This window comes from Populus euphratica, unplaced genomic scaffold (assembly GCF_000495115.2).
Source record: "Populus euphratica unplaced genomic scaffold, PopEup_1.0 scaffold91.1, whole genome shotgun sequence".
In the NCBI taxonomy this organism is placed as follows: Eukaryota; Viridiplantae; Streptophyta; class Magnoliopsida; order Malpighiales; family Salicaceae; genus Populus; species Populus euphratica.
Genome location: NW_011499917.1, coordinates 484,097 through 505,327, shown reverse-complemented (window position 1 = coordinate 505,327; position 21,231 = coordinate 484,097). Strand labels below are relative to the sequence as shown.

Below are 21,231 nucleotides of genomic sequence, written 5' to 3'. Positions count from 1 at the left end.
CTATTTTTCTTGTTCCATGGATATGTTTGACATCGCCTTCTTCTTCATGCTCCTCACTTTTATTATTCTCATGAACAGCTGAATTTTGGCTATCGAGTCTTCGTATTTTTCTGGTGGTGGCATCATATCCTGCTGGAATATCTGCCAAATTAAACGATTGGCCCTGGACAAAAACCGCAGCTCCGAGCAAACACATTCCATTCTCCCAACATCTACGAGGGAAAGCAACCCCATGATCTTTAACTTCAACTCTCTTGGGAGGCGGTCGAAGCATGGTGGAAGAGCCATACCGGTCTTCTCACAAAGATCTATTAACAGTGGCAAAGCTAGTCCATCCTTCAGAAATTTCTCTAGCTGTCGAACTTCATTCTTATCATTGTCATTCATCAAAGAGTTCCTTTCACAATTTGCTCGCAACAAATTTATAGCGCGTCCAAACGCCTTTCCATTCAAACACACCCTGTGTATATCCGAGCCATCCTTGGTCAAAGATCCATATACATTGACGGTATCTTCTGAACACTGTACCTTCACATAAATCGATTCAGCAACGACGTTTTCAGGAAGCAAGAGCCCTGGAAGAGTGTACCACATCGTGAATGCGTTTGAAGACAGGTCTGTTGGAGGACGAAACTGATCAACTTTCATCCCAGATTTCAAATCGAACCCGATAAAACCAAATTCCAATAAGATGGCATGAGTAGCAATAGCCACATTGTGATTTGAGAAACTACAATCCTCATCCTTCTCGGTAGGTGTTTCCCTGCTACAGGGTTCTGCTACACCCTCGAACCCAGCAGATACAGAAGACTCGTGGCGGCTTGTCGTTTGTTGATTTGGGAAGTTGAGGGGTAACTCCTGATGAGAAGTTTCAGATTCTTCTCGACCAATCACCTGTTCTTGGACGGACAAAACTTGAGCTAGGGTTCCATGTTCTTTAGGCATGTCTTTGAAATTCAGGATAAGACTTTCTGTAGGTTTTGGCAGACAAATTAATCTAGAGAACAACGAAAAAAAACGAAGAAAAGAACTCCAAAATCTGCGGGAAGCTTGAAGTTCTTATGGTGATATATAGGGATAAGAAAAGGTGCACCTATATATAGAATCCTAATCAAGGCTAAGTAGTGATAGTGATATAGAGAAGGGGCACTAGAATCCTAACCAACCGCTGAATTTAATATATATGGAATCCTCAGAATGTGTATGAGAATGTGTTTTTGTTATTTTTTAAAATGTTTTTTATTTAAAAAAATATATTAATAATATTTTTTATTTTATAAAAATTATTTTTAAGATTAATATATTAAAATAATTTAAAAATATTAAACATATATTAATTTAAAAAAATATTTTAAATTGTTTTAAAAATATTTTTTAAATACACTCCTAAACGCCCTCTAGTGGTGATGGTGACATAGAGAAGGGGCACTAGAGAATCCTAATCAACCGCTGAATTTGCCAGCTCAGCACGGTAGCGTATCCAGAAGAATTTACCGTAGAAATTAATAGAGAATTTGACTGGCACCATGCCTATCCACTCAAGTATGTAATTAATTATCAGCTGATGATTATTAATTCCTTAGTCCCATATTAATTTATAATTTTTTATGATTTTAATTTATTTATTTTTTAAAACAAATTAAAGTAGAATTATTATATAGTCTCCCTTATTCTCTCTATTATTTTAAAAATATATTCAAAATAAAATTTAACTATATAAAAAAAATTGAAAATAAAAGTGAGATAATATTTTTAAAACAGATATTTTAATTAATATTTATTTTATTTTAAGAAATTTATACAAGCACAACGAAACTGGGGGAGTATCATGCATGTACACTTCCAAAGCAATAGCCCACAGTTTAGTACAATGAGGGTAGTTTAGTAAAATGAGGGCGCTCGGACGCTAATGTTTTCACCCATTTCTCCAGCAAACGACAAGAAACACCGACTACATAGTTTCTCCGCTCGCCAATTCATGAAAAAAAAAAAAATCATCACCACGCCACCTGTCCACCCAGCAAGCTTTAAAAAATTTACACCGCCAACAAATCTTCCTATTTGCACCCAGAAAAAAATCTTCCCTAATCCAGAAACTTATCGATAATGATCCCATCCACCTCCAAGAAATGGCCACGCGCGCCATACAACCGCCATTCCACCGTCTCCACAACCACTAGCCTCCGCTCAACCGCCTCCAGATCCACTAGCCTGTCCTCCACTGCCGCCTTAAGCGATTCATTTCCTGACAAAGCCATCTCCGAAACCTCCAAAAAACTCCGCCGAACCTCCTCCCACCCGCTCCTCTCCACCACCCCCTCCTCCACCACCACCATCACCCCGTTCAACGACGTTAACACCGCTGACGTCATCCTCCGCCTCTTCCTGGACCCCACTGCCCCCATCATTAACTTCTCGGATTCAGTTTATTCAATTGACAATAAGAACCAATCCAATGTCCAGATCTACCTCCATTCTCGCATCCTCCAACGCTCTAAGTATTTCTCCGCCCTTTTATCCGACAGATGGCAGCACTCCAAGGAAAATCCCGATTCTGATGAAAATAAAATCGACCAGTACTTGATTCCTCTAAAATTAGGCGTCGCTCCTGGATCGATCGAAGTCCATCTAAGCGTTTTACAATTGCTGTATACAAACGATTTCAATAATGTGATTAACTCTGCTGCGGTGGCTCTAGATATTTTGCCGGTGGCGTTAAAGTTGTTGTTTGATGAGTGTGCGGATTATTGCGTCATGTATCTTGAGGCTGTGCCGTGGAGTGAAGAGGAAGAGAAGCGCGTGATTAATTTAATTCCATATTTACGCGAGGAGGAATCTGAAGAGCTATTAGCTAGGGTTTCTCCGGCGAAATATGATTCGTGTGACGAGATGCTTCATGGTTTGATATTGGCTGCGATTCATAGTAGTTCGAACATGGCATTTGTGAAAGCGTTTGTGGCTAAGTTGTTGAGGGATTTTTCATCGAGGGAGTCGGCGAGGAGGGTTTTGGAGATGGCGTTTGAGACGAGTTTGAAGATTGTGAAGGAATCGCTTGAGGAGTATTCGAGTCCGAATTTTAGAGGGGATCATAATGAGACGGAAGCGATACAAAGGTTGAATTTGCATACAGCGATGACAAATGGGAAGCATTTGTTGTGGTTAGTGGAGAGGATGATTGAGCTGAGAGTGGCGGATAGTGCGGTGAAGGAGTGGAGTGAGCAAGATTCTTTTACGGCTGATTTGCAGAGGGCTTTTCGGGATGATGCGTGGAGGAATATTGTTCCGGGCTTTCCTGCTGTTTTGCTTCGTTGCACTTGTAAGCTTGCTAACGCTGTTGCTTCTGGGACCATTCTGGCCGCTAGACAGGTATTGCTATTGCCTTTTATTTTCGATTATTTTGTGATCACTGCCACCAGTTCTTTAAAATAAGCAATCCGTCAAGGATTGGATGCGTGAAGTTTGAATTGTTTTTGGTTTTTCCAAAAGCTGAATTGTTAGTATTAACAAAAAGTGTGTTAGAGCCTATCTGTGCTTGGAAGGCTCGACCAAGATTTCTTGTTGTGAAATCCTTAACGAGTAGCACAGATGGTTAATTAATTTGAGCGTTTGCTTGCAGGTGAGGATGAAGCTTGTAAAGGATTGGCTTCCTGTTCTGATTGTATGCAAAGACAGTGCATTTTCTTCTATGTTACCAAGTCATAAATCACTGTACCTGGAGCTGGAAGAGACATTTCTAAGAATTATCTCCACACTTCCCATGTCAGATGCACAAGTGTTGTTGCAGCAGTGTCTCAGCTTCTCAACTCGAAATGTTGAAGATTGCCCCCACTTAGTCACCGCATTCAACACTTGGTTCCGCCGTGCAACAAATCAACCACAAGTTTGACAGATGAACTGTTGCTCCTGTCATGCTGCGTATTTACAAAGGTATAGGCGTTTATGTGAAATGTACATATTAGGCTGGTGTTTATAGAATTCCACCGCGGACCGTCCTCGGCAAAATGCTCTGATTTGGTTTTGCATGTTTCCCTCTCTCCTTGAGCGCTGAAGTGACCAGTGGGCCAAATGACTTCTAACGAGTGCTGTAGGATTAAAATGTTGCTGTTTGCAAAATTCTCCTTGAAAACTTGTTAAATTCTCTGAAATATACAAACATGTGTTGGTAAATTCTCATTTGGCAGTGTGATCCCAGCCCATTAAGACCAACTAAAGACTGATGCACGCTTGTGTTTTTCGGGTTGCTAATAGCAATTTGAATTTGTTGATGTAGTATATTCAATTGTCTTGTGATTTCTACTCCGGGCTAGTCTTGTGGGAAAAGTGTCACTGGCCTCTCCTGTCTATCAAAGTGAAAGAATCTGGAGCCATGGTGAGGATGAAGACAGATAAAGTGCAAACCGCACCTTCGTTACCGTATTTGCAACATGCAATTTAGCTTGATAAAAGTTCATGATCGTAGGTGATGATGCTAAGCAGTACAGGGAGCAATAATGGGTGATGATGCTAAGCAGTACAGGGAGCAACAATGGGAGCTGTCATAATGGGAGCCACAAATGATTTGACTCCTGTAAAACAGAAAACAAGCAAGCAAAACCAGCAAGATGTGTATGTCAAAACAGGGTGTTCATTTACATGCCGCAAAGGATAAATCCTGTTCATCACCAAAATTGCCTTCAGTTTCGGGTGGTGCCTTTGTAGGTTTGAGCCACCAAGCCCACACGGCACGCCTATCCCAATCCCAACACAAATGCTTGGGCCAATTCCAACACCCACTCTGACATCAGCGTAGAACCATGACATTTCACCATCTTCAACGTCCATAAATTCTGTTCCTGGGTACAGGTGGCGGCAATCTTCAGTTTCTAGCTTGAGATTTGAGTAGTCAGATAACAGCAAAGTTCTAAAGGCAAATGAAAAGCAGAGTGCTTGGGGGCCATAACTCGAAAGAAATGAGGATAACGTATTGATCTTAGGTGGTATCAGGTTCAAATCCTTAAAAAAATCTCTACAATCGCTCGCAACATAACTTACTAAGAAGACTAAAACAGAGGAATTCCTATCGCAACTGCAGTTGTAACACAGAACAGGTTGTAACATGGCGACAATCTCTCAAGCATATGAATGCCCACAAATTGTAAGGTAAACAAAGCTACCAGTGGGCCTGGTTAAGCCCCGATTAGTTCTAGATTAAGAATCATGTTGAATGCTGTCATTAGAGGAAACTATAACAGCCTTAAACAACCATTTTTCTCTGAGCATTATTAATTTTTCTAAAAAACCAGCAGATCTTCATGCATAATTATCATCTTATGATCCTGTTTGAAGCTTACCAAGTCACCTGCATTCACCTGCTTGAGATAAGAGGGAGGAATGTCACTCCGATGACACCCCCTCGAAAACCATATAACTCTTCAAAGAGATTAACTTAAATTTATAGTTTAGGCGGTGTTTGTTTGATGCAAAACTGTTTTTGCAAATCATTTTTATATTTTTATGTATTTGTTTGTTATTAAAAAAATTTGTCAGTGAAAAATATTTTCCGGCCAAAGAAAAATTTAGTTTAGTTTTCAGGAAAGTGTTTTTTTTTTATTTTAGACAGAAATTACTTTTTGAAAGTTATGAAAAATTTAAAAATATTATGTTTTTTCGTTGATTATATTAAATTTAATTCTTAAACTTTTGATTGCTATATATATTTTATTTTGAATTTTTTGTTTAATTTTATTTCTTAAAATTTAATTGTTATATTAACTTTGTTTCTTATTTTTATAATTTTTATTCGTTTTTTCCTTATCTTTTTTTAATTAAAATTTTTTATCTATTGAATTTGGTCCTTATTTTTTTTATTGTTACTTATTGAAATGGTAATTACTACTATTATTTTAATTTCTTCATCTTTTAATTTTTTTATTTGTTAGATTTGATCTCTATTATTTTGATTATTATCTATTTTATTTGAGATAATTTATGAAACTTATGAATTTTTTTTTTAATTTTATTTTCATCAACTTTTTTAATTTGTAAGATTTGTTCCTCGTTATTTTAATAAAGTTAAAAAAAAAATATCAATAAATTATTTTCTAACTCATTTTTAATGACATAACCAAATAAGAAAAATATTTTTCAACTTATTTTCCATGACACTAACAAACATAAAACAATAATTTACTTTTTCAGAATTTACTTTTCAAAGAAATCATTTTCCAAAATGAAATTACTTTCCTGCAAACAAACGAGGCTTTATTTTCCATTACACTACCAAGCATCGGAAAATAATGCATTTTTTAGAATTCATATTCCAGAATAAAACTACTTTCTAGCAAATAAACAGTGCCTTAGTGATTATACTTTTTAATATAGGTGATTATTTTCAGTTTAGTTCGGTTTTTATCAAAAAAAACCAAAATCAGTTTTTAAAAAAAACCAAAACTGAACCGAAACAAATTCAAACCGATCAGTTTCAGTTTAGCTCTATTATTTTGGGGAAAAACTGGTTCAAACCCGTTTAGCTTGTTTTTTTATAGTTTAGCTTGGTTTTTTTAGTTTTTTTTTTCCTTTTTGGATTCAATTCGGTTTTTTCAGTTTCAGGCTTATAAACTGGAACCGAACCGAACCAAACCAAACCAGTCGATTTTTTTAAAATTTTAATTAGTTTAATTGATTTTTTTTATGGTTAAGTTTTTTCAGCTATTTTTTTTAATTTTCTTAATTTAATTGATTTTTCAATATTAAGGTGTTCACGTAATTTTATGTTTACCATGAATAAAACACGCTATCAGGTATGTTTACCATGAATAAAACACGCTATCAAGAAAAAAAAAAAAGGGATTCTAAAAGTAGACTTTTATCATACAAATTTGTTTTTGTTGTAACGGGTAATGTAAGCAAATATCCAGAAAACAAAATGGGTTGGGATTGTACTATCCTCTAACTTAAAAAACACATGTTAGAATCATATCCGTTAATATCAGTAGAACAGCTAGAATAGAGTGAAAAGCGCTAAAGAACTTGCAAAGACAGAATCGAGTCAAAAAAACAAAAACAAAAACAAAACTAAACATTTGAAAGCAAAGCACATATTTTTCCTAGAAATCCAAGATGAAATTAAGGTTCACCCGTAAAGGAAGCCTGGAAGGGGCATCTTCTTGGCTTTCAATTGCCTCGTATTCTGGTAAGGAATCTAGCATCCCCTTTCTCATTTGCTCCTTACGAAAACCAAGATGCAAGGACTTGTTTAAGACAACTGGAGTGCTTGGGAAAGATCGTGCAATGTAGACCTCAGTTGTTGGCATCTATGAATCTGAACCCATAAATCGTTTAGCCTTCAGGAAGCTGGTGCGGCGGTGCCTATTGTTATGAGTGATTCACAATTCATTCTCCACATCTGATCATGGTTCCCCGATCCCTCTACAAAACCATTGCTACAACACAAATCTACAACACCAGATAGCATGAGGACGTCCTTATTAAAAACCTCGAATTTCACACTCCCAGTCACCAGATAGTTCTTTCTTGATTATATGTTTCTATGATTAAAATTGAGATCTTTAAACCAATCCTAGGTGCCATTTTCCTTGTTATTCTTTTTTAACAAGGATAGGACAATCATTTGGCAAATATATAATGGTGATTTTGGTGTTTTTTTTTTTCCTTGTAACACTTTCTTATCTTCTGCTTCACATCCATTTTCAACATAGCTGGAGAACTCCCTTTGCATGATAAAGTTGTAAAGAGCTGAGAAAACATTAGCGGGAATGAATCGTGTGTTAGGATATTGGTATACAAATCCGACAAAATAAAGGTAAGGGATAAAATAAAATGAGAAATGAAACACATAAGAATTTATGTGGTTCACCCAATTTTGACTACGTTCACAAGCAAATATAGAAGGATTTTACTAAGTAATGTGAGAATTACATCCTCTCTACTAATAGGAGAACAATTAAAATCTCTCTATTACTAGAAAAAAACACCTTACTTACTCTCCTCATAAATACCTCATAATTTTATGGGATTACTTTCCTTCTCTCACTCTCCTCTTCTTCTCTCTTGTTTCTCACTTATGGTGTGTATAATAAGCTTAGATGCATTGCCTATTTATATGCAAGCATCCATGTAAAAAACAAGGGACAAGTGGGAGTGGCACTAATTGACACTAATTAATGCTACAAGTTGCACTAATTGGCGTTTCCCTAGCTGGTTTCATAGTTGGCTTCACATTCTCTCACCTAAAGACTTTAATGATTTAATCAAGTCTTCACACTTGATCATTTATGATTATTTTATACTTTGTATACTTGTCATCTTCATGCTGTTAAAGTTTCAGTTAGGCTATAAAAGGATCTGCACCCTATATGCTTGCCAGCGTTGACTGGTTTGGTCAAAACATCTACTAGATTTTTTTTTGTGTGAACTTTATGAAAATCCACACTTTCATCTTCCTCCACTTCACGAACAAAGTGATACTGAACATCTATATGTTTTATTCTTAAATGAAACGCTGGATTCCTTGCAATATATAAGACACTCTGACCATCACAATACAAAAGAATCTTCTTTTGTTTGTGCCTGAGCTCCTCCATAAGTTTTTTCATTCATATTGCTTTTTTACATGCTTGTTTAGCTGCCATATACTCAGCTTCTATTGTGGCTAACGCTATAACAGTCTAAAGTTTAGAGACTCAGCTTACAGCTCCTTTTGCAATTATGAACGCATAGCCTGTAGTAGATTTTTTTTTCTCAAGGTTATCAGAAAAATCTAAATCAACATACCCTCCGATAGTAAATTCTGATATCCTATAACATAATACGGCATCTAAGGTACCCTTGATGTATTTTAAGATCCTCTTAATAGTATTCCAATCCTCTCTACCAGGATTTACCATGTATTGACTAGTTGCTCTCACTGTTTGCATAATGTCTGGTCTTGTACATATCATAACAAACATTAAACTTTCCACTGCTGTTTGCATAATGTCTGGTCTTGTACATATTATAACAAACATTAAACTTTTCACTGTTGATGTATACGGTACTCAAGACATCTTCATCCTGTCTGCTTCATTGCTAGGAGACATACTTGAGGATAATTTAAAGTTAATAGGAAGTGGGGTGGAAATTGGCTTACAATCTTGCATGTTGAAGTGTCGCAAGATCTTCTTCAGATAATTCTTCTAAGAAAGCCAAATCTTCCTCTTATTTCTGTCTTGGTGAATTTGAATCCCTAGAATTTTGTTTGCTAGTCCCAAGTCCTTCATATCAAACTCTCTAGTCAACTGTGTCTTTAAATCTTCTAATTCTTGGACTCGATCTTTGTTGGGGCCTATCATTAACATGTCATCCACGCATAACAACAAAATGATGAAATCTTCTTCAAACCTCTTGTAATACGTACAATGGTCTGAACTGAGTCTGTTGTACCCAAGGCTAATTATAAAGGAATCAAATCTGTTATACCAACACCTCAGCGCTTGTTTGAGACTGTATAGAAATTTGTTCAACCTGTAAACCAAGTTCTCCTTACCTATTTCAACAAAACCCTCTGGTTGAAGCATATAAATTTCTTCTTCAAGTTCTCCATGAAGAAATGCAGTTTTCACATCTAACTGCTCTAAGTAAAGATCAAATATAGCACACATCGTCAAGACTACTCTAATTGTAGTAAATTATACCACCGGGGAAAATATCTCATTAAATTCTATTACTTCTTTCTGAGCATATCCTTTCATCACCAATATTGCATGATACCGCTCCTCTTTATCATTATCATCACGCTTTATCTTATAAACCTATTTATTGCCAATGGCCTTTCTTCCTTGTGGTAGTGGAACAAGATCTCAAGTATTATTCTTGTGTAGAGCTTTAATCTCTATTGCATTACTATTATCCACATAGATTTATATGTGCTTTTGATAGCCTCGTGGAAAGTTGATGGCTCTTCATCCTATGTTAGAAAATAATATGCAATGTTGCTTTCAGTAACATATTCTGAGTGTCAAGCCAATGGTCTTCTTTCATGTGTTGACCTCAGTAACATATTCTGAGTGTCAAGCCGATGGTCTTCTTTCATGTGTTGACTATTGAATTTCAGGAGTTTTAGACTCTATTTGTTTTTGTTCTTCATGTTTTGGTACAGCTTCAGAAGAAGTATGATTCTGAGTATTTTCCATCTAAAATGTTGTAGTCTCTATTAAAATGCTATCATGTTCTTCCACTTGCATTTTATCTTCTGCAAATATGACATCTTTGCTGATGACTACCATGTGGGTAGTGGGATCCCATAAGCGATATCCCTTCACTCCATCAGTATATCCCAAGAATACATATTTTTTAGATTTTGAATCCAACTTGCTAACTTCTTGAGTATTGTACATTACATACATATGACTTCCAAATATATGCAATCAAGAATAATTAATTGGCTTTCTAGACCATATCTCCATTGGTGTCTTTAGCTCAATTGTAGTTAATGGAGATCGATTTATCCATAACAAGCAGTATTGATTGCTTCTGCCCAAAATAATTTTCCTAGACTTGCAGCCTTCAACATTGCTCTTGTTTTTTCTAATAGAGTTCTATTTATCTACTCTGCCACTTTATTTTGTTGTAAAGTGTATGCCATTGTAAACTGCCTTTTGATACCTTCATATTGACAGAAGTTATCAAATTCATCACTAGTACATTCTCCTTCATTATCAGTCCTCAAATACTTGATCTTTTTTTCAGATTCAAGTTCTACCTGCACTTTGAAAGTTTTAAAGACTATTATATGCCTTCCTTCTAATTGGATACACCCAACATCTCCTGGAGAAGTCATCTATAAATGATACAAAGTATCTTACTCCTCCCAATGATACAACTAGTGCTTGTCAAACATCAGAGTGAACCAGGTCTGAGATGCATTTGCTCTTAGTTGTTAATGTGTCAAACTTTGCATTTGCTCTTAGTTGTTAATGTGCCAAATTTTAACCTGTGCTATTTACTTATAACACAGTGCTCATAAAAAGTAAAGTAACCTTTATAAGCTTAGGGAGTAACTTCTGATCAAAAAGAACCTTTAAACCTTTCTCTGACATGTGGCCTAGTTTTTGATGCCATATCTTTATCTCTCTTCTGCAGGACTGGTTGATGCGATTGACGCTTCTGCTCCATGATGTGTTTTTTCTATTAATATAAACATATTTACAACTGTCTTTCTTTCTTTTAAAACCACCAGTTTGCAACTGTCTTTCTTACCTTTAAAACCACCGACGCTCCTTTGATAATTTTTATTATTCTATTTTCTATTTGGATCTTACAGCTAAAACTATCAAATTGTCATACGGACAAAAGATTTTTATTAAGTCTTTCACGTCGCACTCCTGAAATAATATGAATTAAGCCATCATATATCTTCAATTTGATGGTGTCAATGCTAGCAATCTCTAAAGCATGATTATCACTTATGAACATTGTACCTCCAGAGATGGGTTTATATATATGAAACCAGTCTTGATTAGGAGTCATATGCCATGTTACTCCTCAATCCATTAGCCAAACCTCAATAAGCTCTTCTCTATTTGTAAAGATTGTTGCTGCTTCACTGTATAAAACCTCCTCATCTTATGAAGTGCTTGCAACACATCCTTGAGGTTTTGATGACTGTACAGTGTTCTCTATACCCCTTTTAAACTAATAATCCTTTTTGAAGTGCTCTTTTCCACCATAGTTATAGCATTTCACAGTCTTCTTACTTTTTGATTTGGATCTCTCTTGCCTTTTACTCCCACTGAAGTCACGCTCCATTAATCTTTCTTTTGCCACTAACAATGCCTCTGTTTGGTTTAAACTATTTTTGCCTCCTTTGTTTTTTGGCCTATTTTCTTCTTCCAAGATAGCGGCTGCAACATCATTAAAGACTAAATAGTATGAGAGGATATTATTGGTCAAATTGATAATGAGTTGATCATACGAATCAGGAAGACTTTGAAGTAGAAGCTCTACACGTTTATTTTCCTTTATTTGTTGACTCAACGTAGTGAGTTGTGAAAATAAAGTACTTATTGTGTTAATGTGGTCAGTTATCATTGTGGTTTCTACCATTCGAAGGGTATAAAGTCTCCACTTTAAGAAAATCTTATTGTATAAAGACTTGGACTCGTATAACTTTGTTAGTCTCTGATATCTCCTTATTTGTTTTCATCTCTGCCACACTTGATAATACTTCATCAGCTAATGTTAAATGTATGTTAGCAATAGCATTGCCAACCATCTCATTCCATGTTGCATTATTAGTGATCTCTGTGAGTAAATCTTCAATTGCTACCAAGCAATTGTTTTTCTTTAAGATTGCTTTGATTCCTATTTTCCACAATGAGAAATTGCTCCCATTAAACCTCTCAATCTTATACTTTACTACCATTGTATTCACCGAAATCTATTCAACTATCATTGTTTCACTGATCTATAACATATACAGAAATAGTATCGTGTGAATAATACTTCACTAAGTAAGTTCCTTAAAAAGATTAGAGGAGTCACAAACGGTCCCGCTTAAAACCCAATAACCTAAGACAGAACTTCCTAAACTGTATTTAATCACCGCACTGACTTTCTATATATGTCAACAATAACATATGTGAACAGTACTGTATAGATGAATAGTATCGTATAGGTAAATGGTATCGTAGAAGTGAATAGTAACCGTATGCATAAATAACTTTTATGTATAACAACACCAACCAAGATGGCTTTGATACCACTATTAGGATATTAGCATGCAAACTCGACAAGATAAAAGTAAGGGATAGGATAAAATGAGAAATGAGACACAAGAATTTATGTGGTTCACCCAATTTTGGCTACATCCACGAGCAAGTATAGAAGAATTTGACTAAGTAATGTTGAAATTACAACCTCTTTCTACTAATAGAAGCACAACTAAAATCTCTCTATTACTAGGAAAAAACACCTCACTTACTCTCCTCACAAATACCTCACAATTTTGTGGGATTACTATCCCTTTCTCACTCTCCTCTTCTTCTCTCTCGTTTCTCACTTGTGATGTGTAAATAAGCTTAGATATATTGTCTATTTATAGACAAACATCAATGCAAAAGATAAAAGACAAGTGGGAGTAGGAGTGGCACTAATTGACACCAATTAGTGCTGCATATTGCACTAATTGGTGCTTACCTAGTTGGCTTCATACCGTACCTCATTACCACTACTTATAAACCTCATCCTCTAAAAACTTGACAAACTTGGTATCTTGTAGCCAATTTTCACTAATCAAAATCACCATTTAAAGGAAAATTCCAACACCTTAATCCTTTAAGGGAAACTTCCAATTTCTGGTATTGCTTATTCATAACCAGGGGCGCCTTTAACTAATTAGGATTACAAGATTTAGAAATAATTCCTTATTTTAAAAACTTTGATGCTTACTACCTGTGGTTAATAGTGGATTGGAAAAGGACTTCGAGTTTACTTAGCGACTTGGTCTCCTGATTGAGAAATGTCATACAATTCCTTCATTGATAGTAACGTGTAAAACATAAAAAACAAGTTTTAGTTTCTTAGACTTTCCCTTTCAAAACAAACTTTTTGGCTGTGTTTGTTTATGCAATTGCGATTGTGTTTTAAAACAAACACAGTTTTTTATGTTTGGTTAAAACAAAAACATGTATTTTACTGTTCATGGGTCCTACCTTTTACTGCGTAACAAACACAGTTATTGCGAAGCAGCGGGAGGCTACTTTTGTTTCAACAGTAAACAATAGCCAACACAAATTTACACATTGTTCATGCTAATTAATTAGCATGAACAGTGTAGCTAGTTATACAATTTCGGTCGGACCGGTTCCGGTTCAAAGCTTAAAATGCATTGAACCAAGTCTGACCCAGTAAAATAAAAATTATTTTTAATTTTTTAATTGTTTTTTATTCAAAAAACTAGTGTTTAATATTATTTAATGACACTATATAAAGTAGACAGAAATCGCTTGATAATGCAGCATTTGCAGAATTTGATTACAATCTCAATTTTGTTCTCGGTTATATTTTACTTGACGTTATTGCGTGCTTAAAAAACTAAAAAAATTATAATCCTTGTCATATGTATTTTATATGTGATGGAATTATAAATATTTTAACAGAAAAATAAATAATATTTTATATAAAATATTATTTATTTCATGATGTAATAGCAATAGTTAAATCTCTAATATTTAAATTAAAAACTATCAATATTAATATATATTTTTTGAAATTATTTTATAACCTCAATTTCAAAAGCATTATTAACCAAACACATTAAACTATTTTTTATTTAATTTCAATTTCAACTATAGTTTTAACCAAACATCTTTTTTTTCAAACCAACCTCAACTAAAAATACTTTTTATAATATAAAACCAACTTCAACTAAAAATACTTTTTATAATATAATTTTTTTCAAATTACAACCACAACAACTACCGTAATACCAAATATATTATAAATAAACTCTTGAACATCAACTCTTGTGACACGGGTGCCAACCATATAAATAATCTTCAAATAAATTATGAAAATTTGTCATTTAAAAGTTAAATTTAGTTTCTTAAAAGACCCAATAACACCAATATCCATGTTATTCGTGTCGAATAAAAATTTTAATATTTTAGAATATTATTTATATTAAATTTTTAAATAAGAGTATTTAGACATTAAACATATAAATATATTAATTTAATTTTAATTAGAAAAAAGTGTGGGAACAGTAAGATTCAAACTTGATGAATAAAAATACAATACTATATCAAAGAATGTTCTGACAAAAAAATACTTACGATTTGTTTCTGGATGAAACCCCCCATCACATTTCCCAATTGACAGTTGTAATTTGTTTCTGGATGATAAAAAGTTGATGCAAACTACCGGCCCTGTTTACAGTCGATAGTCAAATTTAAGTTCTAACTTCGTTTATACAAAGGAGGGTCATCTGCCCACTCGATTGCTAAGAAAACACGGGACGGTGAACCACGCATCGGATTAAGAAAAAAAAATTAGTGCTCCAATCAAGCCAGCTCAAGCACCGAAACAGGCGAACAGAAGCTACTTAGAAATAAAAAACTAAACCAAAGTTTTATTGGAGATGATTACATCCATCGATATTACATTAACCCCACACAAGCAAATGATCCTGGCCAACAATGGAAATGACTTGCATCAAGCGGCAGCAAAGAAAGAAATGAGATGCAAAGAGGAACAACCAGCATCAGGGGAAGAAAAAACCGCTCAAATGCAGCCCAATTTGGTTTGAAATGACCCAGCCTTGTCACCGAGGAACTGCGAAATCTAGGAAATGCCAGTGAAGAAAAGATTGAAGAAACTCGGTAGCTGGAGAAAAGTAAAAAACAAAAAGGATTTTGTCCAGCAACATGAAGCTTAAAGCATGTTGAGAAAACGAAAGTGTAGTACAGAAGAAAAGTTAATTTGGCACATACAGTGGGGAACATGACAACAAGAATTCAACATAAGCGACTACGAGGATCAACAGATCATCTATGCTGCCCCCAATTTCAGTCCTTCATCTAATGACTTAAATATTCCACCCTCATCGAATGACTTAGTTTATAGTTCTAGGTGAAGAGAACTTATGGATGACTAATCCTACAATCATTCCCACACGCAAAGTATAAGTTGTATGCTGTAGCGACCACAGCAGAACCGCAACATAGTATAAGCTATATGAAGCATTTGATATGGTTTTCACAAGGGCAACCTTTCCCAGACATATCTCTACTCCACGCACAAGAGCACTAAGATGGAAAAACAAACAGCTGAAAAAAAGTTTAGAAGATAGAGTTGATAGATTACGTCGGGGGAATTAACCTTTCCTTCCATATTGAAAACAAGCAACAACAAAGTGATGTCTCGTTGGCAGAAGCTTGAGTTACATCTCGTGGTTGCTCAACTAAGGGATTCTAATTTCACATACATTTCATCTTCACTATAAGAGACAGTTACTCTCTACAAATCCCTCGAATGGGGACAGTTACTCTCTACAAATCCCTCGATTGGTAACTGAAACCAGATAATTTGGTAAAAAGAAGTCCTGTTCAGGACAGGTTAAAATCCCAATCAAATCAATGTTTTATGCTGCTTGAAGGACTTCAAACGGTTAAATTAACAAATGGCATTACCAGACCCCTTCTTCAAACAACATTAACTGGTACATAACATTATAGCTCAACAAATCCATTTAACAAACAAGCAAAAGATGACAAGTCTAAGTCATCCATTCTCTTTGCGATGTGGGAAGGGAAAGGCAACAGCAAAAGGTGAAAATAACAGCATTTTGCCCAAAGCAAGTTTGCATATGCTTCCATATTACAAGGAGAAAGAATTCAAGACTCAAAAATGGATTCAGTTTCCTTTCACATTTACCATCCCAGCAGGCTGTGTCACAACGGTGTAGCAAGCCCTATTGCAATGTAGCAGAGGAACCAATTCGAGTCAGAGGTGACCAAAAATGCAGAATACGAGGTAGAAAAAAAACAGTACTAAAAAACTCAACCAAAGTAAAACCCATAAAAACAATCCTATTTCGATATTAATCAAATGTTGTACCACTTGAACACTAGCCAAAAACTCATCTATGCACAATCTGGTTTTATTCGGAGATATAATAAGAGAAGACCGAAATTCAAATAAATGCTTTGCAAGACCAAGTGCTGCACACACGCACGCAATAACCCAAATTAGTTTCGAAAAAATCCATTTCCCACTACACATCAGTAAACAATCACACCAAGTTAGGTCGGTTCAACGCCATCTCGGTGACTTCTCATTGCCTATGAAGAAGGCACCTGATAACCACTATGCAACCCTCACGGTGCCCAAACATGCAGGGGCCCAACATAAATTTGACATATGACATGACTGACCATACATGGTATTTCTCATAATGATAAAAACAATAATAAAAGAAAAAAAACATGAAAAAAAATTAAAAAGACAAAAAACTTAAAGAAATAAATATAAAAATAACTCACCTTGAGAGAGCCAGCTCCAACAAGAAGAATCAACAGCGATGCTAGATTTGAGTCTAGCATTTGCAATTGCACTGTGGAGTGGCATCAACGACTCCACACTCCCTAAAACTGAAACAATCCTACAATTTCAAAGCAAAAACAAAAAAATAAATTACGAAATTTATAAAAAAAAATCCCAATTTGAATTGAAAAGAAGAATACATTATTTACCTTGAAGTGGCAAGGATAGTTCGTGTTGGTGTTGAAGTGAACGGAGAAGACATGGATTTCGCGTATAGTGTTTTCTGACCTGCCGTTTTGGATAGAGATGCCAGGGACCTTGTGGTTGCCGTAACTGCCGATCTGCAAAACGACGCCATTTCTGGTCTTTCACGATAGAGAGAAGCCGAGTGAGTTCAGTATCTGAGTTAAAATCGAGAAGAGGAATGAGTGATAACTTAAACCCTACTTCGTACATAGCGAGAGTTTAGAGGAGGAGCGTTGCTTCTGTTGAGGTCACAACGCAGCGTTTTGACAGTTTAAGAAACCGCACCGTTTCAGTAAAAAATGAACGTGTTAATCTCGCGTGAAATCAGGTGGTAATTTTAAATTATTTTAATGTATTAATATAAAAAATATATTTTAAACACAACCTTGCTAGTCGCTACATTTCCCAACTCCAATGCATGTGAAAAAACTGAGGTGAACGGAATCCTCGAGTTTATCAGGTGGTTTTGTTGGTCTCAGTTTACTTCCTTTGCTAACTCAACAAATCGCACCCGAAGAGGAGGAGGAAGACGTCGGAATCAATGGCTGCGATATTAGCTCGCAAGTCTCTTCATGCTCTTCGCGCTCGTCAGCTTGTAAGAATCTTGGAGTCCCAGTTACCTCTTTCTGTTTGGTTGTCAAGAAAGTGAAGGAAATAGTGGAATCTGGATTGCACAGTCGACTCTTAAACTTCTCAATACCTGTGACTCCTGTGATCTCTTTTTTCAGAACTTTTTTTCATAAATGAATAATATAAGGTGAAAAGCGATGATTTAGGTTATTTGGTTAATAAGTCAGGATAATAAATAAATAAAATAAATTTGATTCCTCTCCATCTATGAAGAGGTTTAAGCGAATTGATTTAGGCTCGAAGATGACTTCTTTTTGCCATATATGCTGTTATGTCAATGATGCGAAGATGAAGCCTTGCTGTGGCGGTAGAAAACAAATTATTTTGGTCGATATTCATTGTGTTTTTACTTTAAGATGCTGGAATTTCTGGCTGAGATTATCTGTGTACTTGAACTTGTGTATGCATTGAATGAGAGAGAGAATGGAAAGTTTTTAATGTTACTGAGGGTATGCATAAGCAACTCGTAAGATTGTTTCACTATTTTTCGAATTGCTGACCGATGGGTGATGAAATATTGGTTGTATTTCAGAAGAGCTGTTTGGATTTGGTTAATGCTGCTGATTTTGGTCTTGACAGTTCATGCTTTGCATGATTGATTTATGAGTTCGCTTATAGTAATATTACTTTGCTGTGCTTTTCCGGGTCTGCAGGCTGTATCAGGACAAGCATTGCAAGGTTCAAACCAATATGCACTGAAATCTAGTGCCCACTTATATTCCACCAAAAAGGGTTTGCCTGTTCCCTTCCCTCTATTTTATTTATATTTATACATACTATTTGTATGTGTTCTTGGACGAGTGAAAAATGTTATCGAGATTTATCAGTGAGCATCACAAGCTAAGACTGTAAATCATTTGTGTTAAAATTTATTACATGACTTGCTGAGATTATTTGAGAGTGCTTTGGATTTAATGTTTTAAGATTTTCTTTGGAGGATGACAAACAATTTTTCCTTCTTCTATGATTATAGTCCAAAAATAACTGCCTGCATCTTTAATGGGACCTTTCTTGTTTTTATAGTGTGTTTATGCTTTGTTTCACATATTTATGGCTCTTGCAATTGTTCTTATATGTTATTGTAGAAGATGAAGAAAGAGAGGAGCTTGCAAAGGAGATCGCAAAGGACTGGAGTTCTGGTAATGCCTAAAATCCTTAAAGTTTGTGTTTTGAATTCAGTTTAACTTCATTTTTTGTCTGACACAACAAAAGGTCCTAATGCTCTGAGTAATTACAGTATTTGAGCAAAGCATAAACACACTGTTTCTTACTGAAACGGTTCGCGGTTTGTCGTTGACTCTCAAGTAGTTCTTTGAGAAAAAATTTACCGTAAGTGTCTCACCATACCCCATTAGATATTATAGCGTGACAATGATGAGTGATGATAGCAGGAATATCTTCTCTTATGCAGATCAATTATCCATTTGAGAAAGGTCCTTTGAGCCCTCGTTTTCGTCGTGAGCATGCACCCTGACGATATCATACTGGGGAGGAACGTTGTATTGCATGCAAACTCTGTGAAGCTATAAGGCTTCGAGATTTATTCTACTCTCTTAAACAAATATCCTTGTTGTGTGAAACAATAAATGGGGGAATTTACCTTGTTAGTTTCAAATTCTCATATTATATCCAGCCCCTAGTTAAATCACTCTTCTGGTTGGAGATAATTAATCTATAGCATGGTGCGCGCACAAATTGTATTTTACTTGAGCTGATTAGCCTCGAAATTTGACAATTTTTTTCTTATTGTTTTTCTTCTTGTGATTGCATGAGGTCTATGGAGCACTTGGAAATAGTTGTCATATCTTTGCAATTCCACTTAAATTTCTCAGAAATGCTACTACATTATCTAAGCTGTCATAAGTTTTACATCCGTTTTGCATTTCCAAGCTGTCAAGGTTTGTATTCTCTGGAATTTCATGCTTTATTTGTTTCTACTAGTGAAATTTCAAGTTGACTGCATCCTTTGATGAGCATGCATCCAATTAGATTATGTTTACTAGTGTGAAAACGTGCTGGTAGCATCTTGATTTGTGTAGCTGTTTCATGTTTACTGTTTGGGCTGGGGGTGTGCATTTTTGTTCTGGGTAATATTTTTTTGGATCCCTATTTCTGTTTTATCTGAGAAAGTAGCAGCATTGTCCTTTCCGTCTATACCCTCTTCATCGCTTTGAGTTGTTAACATCTCTCATTGGATAGTATTATAGTTGCATTTAGTACTTTTCTCATGATGCCTGGTTGGTTTCCAGATTTGTCCTGCACAGGCAATCACCATCGAGGCTGAGGAGCGAGAAGATGGAAGCCGTAGGACTACTGTTAGGAAAGTTTATGATGAATACAAATATAGAGTTGATTTAGAGATGTAAAAACATTATTTTTAAGGTGTTTATTTGTCTCACACATAAACAATAATTTTAGAATACAACTAAGTTTTCAAGGTGTTTATTTATCCCACACAGAAACAATAATTTTAGAATACAACTAAGCTTTTTAAACCTCTAAAAGAATGAAAAGATAAAACTAAGAAAAGAATATATGTATTTTATTGTTATATTTTTTTTTTTTGTAGTAACATACTTTTATAGACTTAAAACATAACAATGAAACAATATGATTATTTATTAAATAATATGACTGTTGATGAATCACTATGATTGTTCATCAAACAATATGATTATTGATGAAATATTATGGTTGTTCATCAAACAATATGATTGTTGATGAACTACTATGATTGTTCATCAAACAGTATAACTTTTCATGAAACAATATAACTGTTCATATTAAGTTCCAAGTTCAAAGCTCCAAATGTTATCCTTTGATATTTTAAATATTCATATAATAACATTAGGAAACCAAATAAGAGAGTTTGTCCACCATGGCTTAATTTACTACACAATGGAAACCCACACTTAGAAACATTAGGAGAAAATGTTTCTTTCTAATGTGGGATAAACATCTTTTCTTTTATTCATTTACAAACTACACCAACAATCCCCCACTAGTTTGTAATGAAGGTCTTTTCACTTGATAGAATTATGCTTACAAGAAGGTATTTTGCAATTTAAACCTTCAATTAGTGTTAGAACTTGAATCCTACTAAAGTTAATGGTGTCTGCAGATTAAACCAAAACTTTTGTTGTAGAATAAAAGATACTACACACATAATACTATCCAAACTCTTAAAGAGGTTTACAACTGTTTAGCACTATTATGGCCATGTGCTAAAATCATAATTTTTTTTTCTTGAATATTTACAAGAGAAAACCCTAAATCTTGTCAAAAGCGGCACCACTTTTATATTCACATAGGTGCAATTATTCATATCTCTATTAC

At 35.1% G+C, this 21,231-nt stretch overlaps 4 protein-coding genes and 1 pseudogene across 5 annotated transcripts; 2 read left to right on the top strand and 3 right to left on the bottom strand.

Annotated features, from left to right (window-relative positions):
• Positions 1 to 945, bottom strand: LOC105134761 (putative F-box protein At1g23770). The gene has a single exon (XM_011039301.1). It carries the CDS (start codon positions 943 to 945, stop codon positions 1 to 3), a length of 945 nt encoding a protein of 314 aa, XP_011037603.1.
• Positions 946 to 1,966: 1,021 nt separating this feature from the next.
• Positions 1,967 to 4,296, top strand: LOC105134718 (BTB/POZ domain-containing protein At1g63850-like). The gene is made up of 2 exons (XM_011039229.1): positions 1,967 to 3,366; positions 3,617 to 4,296. The coding sequence occupies exons 1-2, from the start codon at positions 2,107 to 2,109 to the stop codon at positions 3,884 to 3,886; spliced, it is 1,530 nt and encodes a 509-aa protein (XP_011037531.1). The 5' UTR covers positions 1,967 to 2,106; the 3' UTR covers positions 3,887 to 4,296.
• Positions 4,297 to 4,388: 92 nt separating this feature from the next.
• LOC105134716 (uncharacterized) lies at positions 4,389 to 5,399 on the bottom strand. 2 transcript variants are annotated; one of them, XM_011039228.1, is made up of 2 exons: positions 4,538 to 5,399; positions 4,389 to 4,487 (listed from the first exon to the last, which is right to left on the bottom strand). In XM_011039228.1, the coding sequence occupies exons 1-2, from the start codon at positions 5,095 to 5,097 to the stop codon at positions 4,469 to 4,471; spliced, it is 579 nt and encodes a 192-aa protein (XP_011037530.1). In that variant the 5' UTR covers positions 5,098 to 5,399; the 3' UTR covers positions 4,389 to 4,468. The 2 variants fall into 2 exon arrangements, with proteins under 2 accessions (XP_011037530.1, XP_011037529.1); XM_011039227.1 differs by having other exon boundaries at positions 4,389 to 4,495; positions 4,546 to 5,398.
• Positions 5,400 to 16,066: 10,667 nt separating this feature from the next.
• Positions 16,067 to 17,498, bottom strand: LOC105134715 (uncharacterized). Its single transcript, XM_011039226.1, has 3 exons — positions 17,229 to 17,498; positions 17,019 to 17,137; positions 16,067 to 16,447 (listed from the first exon to the last, which is right to left on the bottom strand). The coding sequence occupies exons 1-3, from the start codon at positions 17,375 to 17,377 to the stop codon at positions 16,428 to 16,430; spliced, it is 288 nt and encodes a 95-aa protein (XP_011037528.1). The 5' UTR covers positions 17,378 to 17,498; the 3' UTR covers positions 16,067 to 16,427.
• Positions 17,499 to 17,712: 214 nt separating this feature from the next.
• LOC105134760 (NADH dehydrogenase [ubiquinone] iron-sulfur protein 8, mitochondrial-like) lies at positions 17,713 to 19,573 on the top strand (annotated as a pseudogene).
• The last annotated feature ends 1,658 nt before the right edge of the window (positions 19,574 to 21,231 follow it).

Excerpts from the sequence above, each read along its gene's own strand:
- LOC105134718 (XM_011039229.1), top strand. The coding sequence starts at position 2,107 with ATGATCCCATCCACCTCCAAGAAATGGCCACGCGCGCCATACAACCGC. Across the intron at positions 3,367-3,616 it reads CCATTCTGGCCGCTAGACAG|GTGAGGATGAAGCTTGTAAA; the intron begins GTATTGCTATTG and ends GTTTGCTTGCAG.
- LOC105134761 (XM_011039301.1), bottom strand. The coding sequence starts at position 945 with ATGCCTAAAGAACATGGAACCCTAGCTCAAGTTTTGTCCGTCCAAGAA.
- LOC105134716 (XM_011039228.1), bottom strand. The coding sequence starts at position 5,097 with ATGTTACAACCTGTTCTGTGTTACAACTGCAGTTGCGATAGGAATTCC.
- LOC105134715 (XM_011039226.1), bottom strand. The coding sequence starts at position 17,377 with ATGGCGTCGTTTTGCAGATCGGCAGTTACGGCAACCACAAGGTCCCTG. Across the intron at positions 17,138-17,228 it reads ACTATCCTTGCCACTTCAAG|GATTGTTTCAGTTTTAGGGA; the intron begins GTAAATAATGTA and ends TTGAAATTGTAG. Across the intron at positions 16,448-17,018 it reads TTGGAGCTGGCTCTCTCAAG|GGCTTGCTACACCGTTGTGA; the intron begins GTGAGTTATTTT and ends ACATTGCAATAG.